A 12,670-nucleotide genomic window follows, 5' to 3' on the forward strand; every position below is an offset into this window, starting at 1 on the left:
CTGTGGTCCGCACTGAGGATGGATCCTGACCCCCTGAGAAGTAAGTCAAGGGGCAGATACTGTGTGTGAGGGATGGTTGGCGGGGGGGTGGGGAGTTGTCTAGCAGTTGTCTATCTGACTGAGTAGCAGAGCAGGGCAGTTGACGACTGTTTTGCTTCTCAGGAGGGTGTTGCATTGGAAGAAGTTTGGCTGGTGTGCCAGTGCCTGATGGCACTCTGCTTCTGCAGGTGAAGAGGAGCCTTGTGCCTGAAGCAACATCCTGGCTAGCCTTTGTGTTCCTTGTTGAGGATGGAACCTGCCTCCCAGCATTGCCAAGGTAAGCTGGGGGGCAAATGCTATGTTTGGGTCAGGGTCGTGAATGGGCACCCAGCAGGGTATGTGCTTTGAAGTCATTGCAGTGGATGGGGCCTCTCAGGATTGGTCACGGTCAGGCAGAGAGGGTGTGTGGGGGTCTGTCAGGTACAGCGTGAGTGCTGCCAGGCAGGGCAGTTCCAGCTTGGTGTCTGTGTTCTGTGTTGTCTGTGCTGTGCTCTTGGTGTGGTCTGGGCACTGCTGGCCCTGCAGGGTGCTTCGGGCTGCCTCCTGCGGGTGGTGTGGGAGCTCTGTGTCTGGTGTCAGCTTGCTGCAAGGCACACGGGCTGCCTGCACTACTGGCAGCAATGCTTTCCAAGTCCAGGCCTTGCCAGGGCTGCTTATGCTGTCAGAAATTGAAGCCGGGTTACTTAGTGGTGTGCCGAGATTCACTTTGGGATGTGTCTGGCCAGAGCAGGTTTCTAAGCAGGCTCTAATGGACATTTGGCTACAGCTCGCCTTGCCACCCTGAGGCTGCAGCCTTTTCCTTTGGCCTTCCCCATCCTGCCCACCTCTGTCCACCCTTGCTGGCAGCTCTGGCACACTCTGCAATTGCTGCCCAGGGATATTGTCTCCTCCATCACTGCACCAGGAAGTTTGGTCCAGCATTCAGGTCGTGTTTTCTCCTTCCCAGTTTATTTTTCTTGCTTAAATCCCCAGTTGCCTCTCTGTCTCAATGCTCAATAATTCCTGTCTTTACTTAGCGCTCGCAGTGCTTGGAAGCCAGAACACAAACGCACAACCGTGCATTACATCCACTTCTGGTTACAATCCAGTCATGTGCTAGTGTGGTGGAGGGGATGATTAAGATCCTTCAGCTGCTTCCCTCCAGCCTTTTTGCTCTCCTCCTGTCCCCATGGGCATTAGGATATCTCTGTTTAACTATCCTTTAGCTGCAGTGTTCGTGTGAGGCTGGTTCTCTGAGCCAGGCAGCTCTTTCTCAGACACTCAGGGGCACGTTAAGAGTCTTGTCTAGAGAAGAAAATCGTCCTGGTGAGCGTATTGCCCCGCTGCATCCTTGTAGGTGTCGCACACACGCTGTGCCGTGTCAAGGTGGTTCTGTGCTGTGCCTGCAGCTAAGGTGAGTGCAAGCCAGATCTGGGATTGGAGCGTGTCAAAGAGGATCTGTGTGCACAGCCGAGGAGCTCGCTCTGGTGGTTAGCCCTTTTAAGTCACCCTTCACAGGTCTGTGCTCCGAGTCCCGCCCCTTGTTGATTTTCTGCTGAGATCACAGTGCAGTGCTGCAGGTACAGGTTTGTCTCCGTGGTTATCAAGGAGCTTTCCTTTCCTCGTGCCATGGCACTGACAAGCAGCACCTGATGTTGTACTGACCTTGCTCTTACTGCCCCTTGAACATGTTGGCCTGTTTAAACTGTGTTTAATATAAACATTAGAATTTAAACCAGAAACTGTTCCACAAACTTTCTAAACCTCAGGCACTGACTAGAGGAGAGAAGCCGCTCCCCGCCTGGGCAATAGCCGTAGAGGCTCGGTCTTGCCCTGTGCACAAACCAGAGCTCACCTTTATGAACAAGGTATTAGCCAAAAACATGGAATTTTATCTATAATATGTTTTTTCATTAGACAGTTTGACGTAAATATCGTAGAATATACGTGGCGGGATAGATTCTGAAACCAGCCACAGCATCTGCTCTGTCTCATCTACCAGAACTGATGGTGGAAGTAGGAGGAAATATGGAGAATCCTGTGCAAAGTAAGAAGTGAGAGACACGGGAAGGAACTGGGAAGGAGCAAGGGGTTTTATAACATGATACCAAGCAAGATGCAGTGGTACGGTGGTATAAAACCAGAAATGTGTAGGAAACCAGGAGTCACTAGGTTTGTGGCTTACAAATCAAGTGGTTGTTTTGGTTTTTACCATTTTAATTTTTTTGCACCTCTTGGAATTATTTTGTCTTCGTTTTATGCAGACTGCCTCTCTGTTAGCTGATAATTTCGTTAGTCGTAGTCTCTTGTAGATCATTGTGAAAGTCTTGAGATCCGCTCTAACACAGCACTACCATGATCCATTTAAAAATGATAAATACCTTTCCCTGCTCATTAATTTTCTATTTTTATTCCTTGTTCACAACTGTTAAACCAGTTCCCAAACTATGTGGGTACTGTACCAAAAGAAAATTGAATCAATGCTGTTTACGGATTGTTGTGATGCAGTCTTTCAAAATTTTTTTAAAAGCCCCATATGTAGGTTCTGCTACATCCCTTTTATTCTCTGATTCTGATTCACAGACTTTAATTCTGTGGGAAGTACCACTCTTTGTGAAGGGCAAATAAAACTACTTGTGAGTCTTCTATCCTTCATCTGTTTTAGTGTCTTTTTGTGCTCATAATTTGTTCCTAGTGGAAAACGAGTGAGGTTTGCAGAATGGCAGTTGCTAGGGTCATTCTTTTCCAAGGTTTGTTCTTGCATTTGTTTCTCTGAGACTTCTGGGTTTGTGACTTTTTTCTCAGTAATCAGGTAACCTCTCATGTTGCAGGCCATCTTTGTAATGGAGAAAAGTATCTCATCTTCTGTCCTTCTTTTACCTGTAAGGATAAGAGGATTACTTCTTAAAATGTACTTGGCCACTTTTTTTTTTTGACGCTGTATCACCAAGCTTGTATTGACATTTGAAGGTTCCTCGATGCAGAGTATGTCAAGGATCCCTTACCAGCTCCTGATAGGTCTTGACCTGTGCTCTCTGGGGCCCTGTGAACTCCAAATCAGAGAGTGGCTGAAGATCTCTAGCCTAGCTCACCAGTATTTTGATTCCTATGGATGCTGTATGACCTTGGTAAAGCATGGCCTGTCCTGTTGGGATGACAGCAAGAAAGAAGTGTCTGTGAGGTGCACTTGGGAGCAACAGAACTGACATTAATCCCTTCCCATAAAAACCTTTAGCGTGAGCTCTCCACCCAGCGACGGACCTATATTTATGCTGCTGATGGACAGCATAAGCAGGACACATCCCAGCACTGACACCAGCTCACTGCGTAGCCTTGGGAAAGTCTTCAAGGCTGGGTCAGAAATTAAATTAGCTGAGTTACTGCAGTGGTTAGAATGTGGTTGGCTCCGAAGACTGACTGTACACCTGGTTCTGCAATGTCCCTGCCTCCCAAAATGTATTTGACCTCAGTGAGGCAGGATCGCATGCCAGCTTTGGTATGATACCCGTAATGTTTGTGTTGGTGCAGCACTTTTGACGTTCTGCAGAGTGTTTGACTGGGACAGCACTTCCATGAGCACTGCTTTGCTCCCCCAAATCTAAACTTATCTACAAAAAGTAGTAACAATAACTGAGAAGCCCTGCATGCTGTGTGTGTGGTTGCTGAGCTGTGCTTGATTTGTCTTTTCTAAACTAAGTGATGTGGTGACATCTGTCTGTGCTTGCAGAGTCTGAAAGCAACAGCTCTGACCTGCCCCGTTAATCTCAGTGCGTGCCAACCTGGATGCTCTGTGCTAATACTCTAAATATTGACCGAGTTAACTATTTTGCTGCCTAGCAAAACAAGGAAAGGGGAAGAAGTTGCACATTTAGCTATGGCTAAGATTGCATCTGTACTGAGTTCTTGATATGGGGATCTGTCCATTTCCCTGTCTTCCCCTCCAGCCAAAGGTGTTCAGCAGGACTGAGCCTGCCATCTGACCTCTGCTCCTATCCATCCCTTTTAAGCTTCTGTGATGACAAGGGAAGCTAAGCTTGCCAAGCCCTGTAAGGCTTAGGACTTTATGGATCCCAGGAAGGGGTGTGAGGCTTTTGAAATGCAATTCTGTAACTGTTGCAGTCTTTAAAAGTAAAGTGGGTATTTGAGGAGGTAAGCAATCTCAGGGTCCTCTGTATACTGAGTTTCTTGAAACTGTATTGTCCATCAAATGCACTGACAATGTTTTTCTAAAATGCTTTGAAAGTGAGTTCAAGTGACTGAAGCTATGACTTAGATGCTCCGAGCTCAGAAGCTGACATGAAGGCACAGCTATGGTGATCAAGACAGGTTGGATTGCATCTTGGAGAAACAGGATCCTCTTGACTCACTGTCTTTCTGCCTCTGCCAAGGTTCCAGGTAAGGTTTCCTGCCATATGCTTCTCTATGTGGGTGTATCAGCCATTATTTGTCTTTTCTGGTCTCACGTTCTGATGCTACCTGGGAAAACCTTAAAGTATCTCTTCAATCCCAAGATCAGTTATTATCAAGTTACCTAATAAATACCGGGGAAAAGAAACAAAGAGGGCTATGAAACTATGTTACCTTCATAGCAGAGAGGTTTGGCCAGAAGTGCAGAGCCCAGGAAGAGGAAATCTAGATGCATGACATCATGGAAACCACTCTCTATTTATCAAACATCTACAGGCAGGAAGAAAGGTAGAAAAAAAGTGGTGCTTTCAGGCAGTATAGATCAAGGAAACCAAAGAGCATCTGTAATTACTGGAATCTCATACAGTGCTCTTGAGGGTCTTTACTGATATTAATTTCTTTTATTACTCAGAGATGTCAGGTCTTTCCCCACGTGCATTCGTTTTGGTCTTTGGGAAATTCAGGATTTCCTGAGTCACCTTGTGACCAATGTAAGATTCATGTTTAAGCCCTTCGGCAAGTCCCTGAAGGAAGGAATAGGAATGAATCAGACATGATGAACAGCTCTTTGCACCTCTGCAGCAGTTTCTGTATTCCAGACAGCAAGGCATCCCCGATGTGTTCTCAAGGTCTTTAACACAGAAATGAATTCGCAGGCAGAGCTATGCCCTCCCAGCTTGCACAATGCCTGCTAAACATGGAAAAGCGCAGCAGAATTTTGGGGAGTGGTGACAGTGCAGCTGCGTGTTGCTTCTTGAAGCCTGCAACAAAAAGGCAGACTGAAGGAGCTGGGAATGTTCTCCTCCAGACTTAAACAGCATATGGCTTGCAGGACGCACTTGGCCGATTAAGCAGTTTGTTTGGCCTGCCAGATGGCCAGGATACACCATGATGTTTGGATCTTTGGGTGCCTGAGAGAGGTTGTCGTGCCTTCCGCCAGCCAGGCAGATAGCACAGCCATGGCAGCCTCCCTGCCCACCAGCACACCCGCACCTCGCCACTGCCCAAACAGGTGGGGGGTGCAGGCAGAGGAAGGGCAGCACAGGAGAGAGGCAGGTGGGAATGCTGAAGGAGGACGAGGAGAATGGATGCCCAGAGGTAGGGATGGCCAGAGGCAATTCTGGGGAGGGCATGACGAAAGGTGCGGTTTGAACTCACTAAGCCTCCCTGCTGCAGTGAGGCGTTCTAGGCCAAAATCCTATCGTCTGAGCGAAACAGGGCTGAGTCGCCAAATACACTTCTCTGCTGTTTCACGTATCACATCATGTAATGCCTAACAAAGTCTGGTTTGTTTGGTTTTGCTTCCAGTGTTCCTATAGAAAGGCTCTTCCAGGCCTTCCTTTTTTAATAGGTAGACTTGTAATTTTCTGCTGTTTGTTTATGGAGTCTGTGCCCTTTGCTTACGTCTTCCCTTATCTCTTTAAGGTCTTCACTTTGCCCGATGACGCGTTGGCAGACAGCTGTCATATCTGCTCTCTGTCCTTGCTTTGCAGACTAAAGAGTCTGAGCTAACAAGACAGTTCAGCCCTTCTAGGAAGGCTGAGTTGCACACACTTTACAATAGGCACCTTTCAAATGATACTCGGAAAAACAAAACAAAAAACAGGTCTTTCAACTCTTTGGACTTTCTGGTATCTTTCATTCAGAGTTTTTAGCTAGTGTCAATCCTTCCTGGCTGGTTTTGCAGCAAAGTATGTTCTTTGCGGCTCTCTTTGCTGGAAGGACAGATTTCAAGCCCACAAATCAATAAGACTTCCATATGCTGCCATGTGGAGTTGGGCATGTGCATGACTGTTTTTCTGGATCAAGATTAGAGTTCTCACCACTTGAAAAGATTCAGCTTGTGGTTTGTGAAGTGCTGCCAGTTCCTCTGGAATTAAAGATTTATATGAAATATCAATGTTTTAAACAAAAAAAAAAAAAAAAAAAAAAAAAGGAAGCCATTCCGTTTTCCAGCTTTGTGTGTGTGTGCACGTGGTACCACGTTAATTAAAACTGGTTGGGAAACAAGAGGGACTCTGCAGCAGTGCTCCCTGTAGTGCGTAGCCCCTTGGTGCTGTTCGAGCCTTGCTCCTTGTCCCCAGACACACAACCGTCTGTGGACAGTGCAAAGACGGAAAGTGACAAATAAAGGCGAGGAGACGGGGTGTCCCCGAGAAAGAGGGGCAGCATCGCTTCATCCCTGCACGCAGTGAGTATCCACTTGGCTCTACTCTCAGGCTTCGCTGCGCTTGTCTTCGGGTAAACCGAGCGCGCTGTTCCCGAGGCACTGGGGAGCGAGGCTCGCACTTGTAGCGAGCTGCTGGGGCTGCACCCGAGCGGCTCCGTGCGGGGCCGAGGGGCGCGGGGCGGCCCAGGTGAGCGCCGCGGGGCGGGGGCGGCCCCGGGGGAGGAGCAGGGCCCGGCCCGGCCCCGCCGCGCTCCCCGGGCAGCGGGAGGAGGCAGGGCCGGGCCGGGCCGGGGCGGGGCGGCTGGCGCGGGGCTGGCCCAGCCCGGCGGGGAGGGAAGGAAGGAAGGGAAGGAAGGAAGCGGAGCGGAGCGGGCTGCGCCGCTGCCCTTTGAAGCGAGCGGGCGGGCGCCGCAGGCCGGTCCCGAGGCAGCCGCCGCCGCGCTCGCCGTCTCCGCGCCGGCCGGGGCTGCCCCGGCCCCCCCCCGCCCGCCGCCATCTTCCGCCCCGCGGGCAGGGCCAGGGCCGGGGGCAGGGGCAGGGCCGGGGCCGGGGCCGGCCCGGGCAGAGCAGCCGCGGGGGCGAGGCGAGGCGGCGCAGGCCCGGGCCCGGAGCCGCAGCCGGAGATGAGGCCAGGATGTCGGTGTCAGGGCTCAAGGCCGAGCTGAAGTTCCTCGAGTCCATCTTCGACAAGGACCACGAGCGCTTCCGCATCGTCTCCTGGAAGCTGGACGAGCTCCACTGCCAGTTCGTGCTCCTGCCGCCGCCGCCGGGCTCCGGCCCGCAGCCGCCGCCGCCGCTCACCATCCACTGCAACATCACGGTGCGGGCCGGGAAGGGGCCGGGGCCGGGGCCGGGCAGGGCAGGGCAGGGGCCGCCCTCGCCATTGTGTGCGGGGCGCGGGCAGGGGGCGCGGGGGGTGACTCAGCAGCCGGGGCCGGCCGGGGGCCTCCGCCCGCCCGGGGCCGCTTCCCCGGGGGGCTCCGCGCTCCCCCCCCCGCTCCCGGCCCCGCCGCGGCGCGCATAAAAGTTGGCAGCGCCCCGGGCCCCGCTCCCTGCCCCGCCGGGCCGCCCCGGGCCGCCTCACGGAGGGGGCAGGAGCCCGGCCGGCGGCGGGGCAGCCCAGCTCCGGGCCCCGGCGGGGCGAGCCCGGCGGGCAGGCGGGGGCCGGCGCTTTGCTGAGTGCGCCACACCGCCGCGGCCTGCGGCCCCGGGCCCGCTCCGCCCCGGGCCGGGCGGGGAAAGGCGTCTGGGGGCCGGGCTTCGCTTCCCTTCCTTCCCCTGCTTTCCCTTCCCGTCCCTCGGGGCTCAGGCCCTTCAGAAGTTTAATTCTCCGCGGCTGTTGGCACGCTCAGGGCGCCCTCGCTCCCCTGCCCGGCAGCCGCCTTCCCGTGACGGTGAAACTCGTGAGGGGGCCGGGCGGCAGCCCCCAGGCTGAGGGACCCCCGTGTGTGCTTTGCCTTGGGCCGTGGCTCTGTTTTTTCCTCAAACTTTCCTACAAGGAGTCGGGGGGGTGGCGGATAAAATGGTCAGTGTTGTTTGCTGTGGTAAAATCCTCTGGTTTTAAAAGTTACTGGTTAGGGCCTAAATTTGCCAGAGGATTTGGATGGGGTGGTATCTGTGACTCACGGACAGGAAAGCGCTGGAGGTTTGCTTTTACTGGGCTACCTCTACGTACAGGTGAACTTAGATGCATCAGCTCTGTTCAGCTTAAAACTATTGAAAAGTTCTGACTGGGTAAAAATACAGTTAGTATCTTTGGGTTGCATAAGCTCTCAAGGCTCCTTTTGTCTGTAAGATAATGAAAGTTTCAGACTGTGGGGGTGGAACCATGCATGTAAGTCTAAATACCTGAGTACTGAAAGATGAAAACATGCATGCAAAGCAGGCAGAGCTCGTAATCTTGGTAAGAGCCTGACTTGCTGTAAGGTGATAAATTGAAGCGGACGTGTTAAGGGAACCTTCTCATGACAACTAGCTGTGAAACCTAGAAGTCAGTGCTGTGTTCGTGTTAGCTGACTCTGCTGTAAGACATAAGATTTTGTTAATGGTAAAATGAGCAAGTTACTTTGATGTTCTTGTTTTTAGGTACGACATATCAGACAACAGATTGAATAAATAATATTTAAAGAAAGTTACACAATAGGGAGTGTTTCATTACTGAAAATTCTGGCTGTCTGCCCCCCCAACATGATCTCTTTCATAAATATCTTCTGTAAGAATTAAATGAAACACCTGATGATTGTACACCCTCAGCAGGCAGTTGATTTCGATGGGTTATGTTTTCTTGTCAAGTGACAGCTAACAGGAAAGCCCAGCAGTAAGGCCTAATGTTTTTGTGCCTTGGATTTGTGCTGTTGTGTATTTTTGCTTCTGTTTTGTCATAAGTATTTCTGATGGTAATTCTTACTTATTCTGCATCGAGATATGCCCACCTGCTTGTAGGCCTTTGGTTGAGATGTGCCAGAGCAACCAGGAAACAGGCTTAGGTCACAGTTGGTATTTTTATGTGTCATTGAGGAAACTGGTTCTGTAGTTGGCCACTGCAGTTGCTTGCCCTAGAAGTCAAGAGATCTTTTGTGTGTCATTGGAATTGTGGCACGCATGCTTCCAAAAAGAACAGGAAAATAGCAGTTTGAAACCTTAGAGCCAAGGCTGCTGCTTTGAAAAGAAGCTGTATCCGAGATTCTTGAAACTTGTGCCTTACAGTTGTCTGTGAGCAGCTTGGTTTTTTCCAGTGTTGATTAATTTTTGGCTCTTTGAGGTAGGTGGCTATTTTCCCCCTCTGCTAAAAATAAATGGGAGAGGGCAACTTGAGATACAGAGGATGGTTCTCTTGATACAAGTGGGAAGCTTGTGAGAGAGCCAAAAAGAGAAAGCTGTCCTCTGGACTTCTGTCCTAGTCTTTTGACACAAGTCTTAAAGCTCAAAGTGTGAAAGAAGTTCTGTTTGTCTTTCTTCCCTCCCCTCCCCTCCCCTCCCCTCCCCCCCCCCTAAATTGAGTCTATTGGCTCTGACTCCTAATTGCCTCCAGTTTGTTTTTTTTCTGTAGGTACTGTAAGTGAGAAAGGTGTAAGTCTTGTTAACTGTGCTTCATTTGGTGTGCAGAGCTTCTGGAGAGCTGAATCAAGGTACTGTGGGAACTAGAGCTTCAAATGATGGTACTAAAATAAGCTGGTAAGACTATAAAGATAGCAGTAAAGGTTTATTCGAGGAGACTCACTCTCTGCCTCAGAAGCAGTTGCCCTCATGCTCTGGGTGTGTAGTGAAAATATGTAACTTCGTTTGTGTGCTGCTTGTAACCAGTTCAACCTCTACAATAATGATAAAGTCTTCAAGGATATTTCTCTTACTCAACAAAAGCTTACATTAGTTTAAACATCTGGTCACTCAATGCTATTAAGGGGAAGAAAAAACACAAAGGTGAATAATTGCTTTTATTCTTGTTGGTTTTATTTGGGCGCCTTAATATTCTAGCTAAAGTGAAAGCTGTCTAGCAGTATGTACAGGTGCTGAAGTTACTGGATGGAGAAAAGTCTGGTAGGGAAGGAAGCTTCCAGTAGCTTCTGCGCTAAGTCTGAAAAGAGATGTTATGAGTTGCTCTGATCCTCACAATGGATCTCTTTCTTTTTTCCAATCTAGAGAGAGAGAAGGCAGAGGAAGGAGGAAACATTCTCCTGGAGAGGTGAGGGAGAATATCTGCTTAGGAACTGTATGGATCTCTACCAGTGTCCTTGACTAAATTCCAAGGTTTGATTAGAAGTCTGCCGTGGAATTTCTATGATATTCTGATTGCCTGCATTTGAGTTTGCAGAACTGTCAAAGTTAAGCATTTGCTGCAGCATCCTAGGGACAGTCTACCTGTGGTACTGAGCAGTGCTTCTCATTGAAGCGAGGTACACTTCACTTGATAGCTTTCTGTTTCGTGAAGTGACAGGCAAGCCTTGTGAAGGTCTGTCCTTCCTTTCTTCTGGCAGTGATCTATGTTGGAATTTAAGTGGTTAATCTGATTATTTTAAGAGGCACTGTAGGGTGGAGTCACCTCTGTCAGAAACATTGCTTCTTATGCCTCAGAACTATCTAATTATTGAACTTGTTCAGGCTGTGTACCTTCACATTCCCGTTCTGTTATGCCAACAGCAGTGTCTCCATTCTGGAGTTTTATTTCTGTTTTTTTTCAGGCTTCCTTTTCATTCGTGTAACAGCAGTGTTCCAATTAATCGAGTTCCATAAACCAGTGTTCTTTACAAAGCATTTTTATTTATCCTGGTCGTGCATGTCTTTTGAATTAGTGTCAAATTAGTGGCTTTACTCAGAGTAGTGTATTCTTGATTATTTAGATCAGTGCACTCTTTTTGGTACCTTATCAAACTTATATACCAGTATTCCAATTCCCCTATTATTGGGGGGGGGAGGGGGGGAAACCGCTTTGGACTCCTAAAAGTGGAGGAGGAGTACATTCCCCCTCCCTAAAGCATATTTTTCATCTGCAGAGAAGCTTGATGATAGGATCTCTCCACTCATACACAAAACTTCCATTGAATTCTGTGTCCTTAAGTACCACTTGCAAGGTAGGATAGGGTTTGTGCCAGCTCTATGTAGGTGCAGATTTTGCCCAAACAGATGCTGGGTTCTGATGTGTAATGATATCCCTTGTACATTTACAATTCAATCCACGTGATATGCCTGACTTCGGTATGCTCTTGCTTCCCTGCTGTAAAGAAGTATCTTCTGCTTTCACTGAAAAATGCCCTGCTGCTAAATCAGTTGAAGATCCTAAGAAAGACTTGAAAAAGGTGCTGACTACAGATAATTGCAGTTGATGGGAGGAGACTGTTCTCCCTTCTGAACCAGAATGGATGAAAACATCTTACCTTTGAAACTTCTGACAAGTTGGGTAGATACAGAAAGTGAGTATATTAGAGCATAGGATAGTTCTTCAAAGGCATAGGATTTTAATATCAAACACTCATAGCCTAGACAGCTGATAAACTTTTATAAAGGCTATTTATTTGTACACAGAACTAACCACGTAATGAATGAGGCTTCCTGTTCAAGCCACAGAATTTTTTTTTAACATCACCACATGTTCTGTAGTGAGCTTGAGAAATTTGTCTTGCAGTCTATGGATACAAGGATTAAACAAAAGCATACAGAGCTCTACCTTCATAATGCATGCTTTTCTGACTCTCATTAGGTATGCTTTCAGTTTTAAAAAAGGCACTTGAGTAAATTCTCCAAGATAACACTTAGGCAATAGATGCTGAGAAGTTCAGTCTTGTTTTATTTATCAAAACAAAATTAAATAAAATGCGAAGAGTGAGGATGCTAACTGCTGTCTGTCCCAAGACTATGATTGGAAAAGGAATGATGTGAGAAGGAGAAATCCTTCATCTCTGGAAGACATAGGATCTTAGTGTCTCTTGCCACAGCTTACTTGTGCTATGTGTGAAAAGCTGTAGCTAGCACTTAGGTCAGTTGTGCTCTTCCCTCTCTAATGTGTGAAGTGCTCCTAAAATATCCTAGAAATATCCTAGATAAGCCCCAGTGGTGGGCTTCAGATACAAACACTAGCATATGTTAAGACTTTATTCTACAGGAAATTGCCCTTACTACAGATGGGTTGCTTACTGGAATTTCTTGTATAAATTGTTTCAGAACTGGGACCGTTTGTGGTCCTCACAGGAGCTCTCCCTGCCTTTTGATAGTTGAAAGAGTTTTATAAAAGAACTATATTCTCTTTATTCAGCATGCTGCTTTAACTGTTCTAGGAGGTTTTTGTCCAAGATTGAAAGATGCCTGGTGATTTTCCTTAATATTCAGTAACTTTAAAGAAACTAAAACTGCGAGTGGGGTGACTTCATTGACTTCACAACAGTCATTTGATGTTTTGTGATGGTTGCATTTGATTTGTATTGTCAACAGTATTTGTCAAAATAGGGAGTTGGCATTACCTTTCTTATCCTATAGGAAGGAAGAATACACTTTTTTTTTTTAATTGGGAGTGGGAGGTAAAATTCTGACTCTTCTGTCAAAGCTTTCTGTCACTGAAATAGGAATAAGGGAGTAGTATATGAG

The 12,670-nt window shown here is 48.2% G+C and overlaps 1 protein-coding gene across 1 annotated transcript in view; it reads left to right on the top strand.

Annotated features, from left to right (window-relative positions):
- The first annotated feature begins 6,899 nt into the window (after positions 1-6,899).
- The window catches only part of UBE2Q2 (ubiquitin conjugating enzyme E2 Q2), a 41,909-nt gene continuing 36,138 nt past the window's right edge, over positions 6,900-12,670 (top strand). Inside the window, exon 1 of the mRNA XM_084293701.1 lies at positions 6,900-7,415. Within this exon, the coding sequence (XP_084149827.1) occupies positions 7,230-7,415 (186 nt within the window). The 5' untranslated portion in view covers positions 6,900-7,229. The remainder of the gene's footprint in view (positions 7,416-12,670) is intronic.

Source organism: Netta rufina, assembly GCF_964035555.1.
Source record: "Netta rufina genome assembly, chromosome: 11".
NCBI lineage: Eukaryota > Metazoa > Chordata > Aves > Anseriformes > Anatidae > Netta > Netta rufina.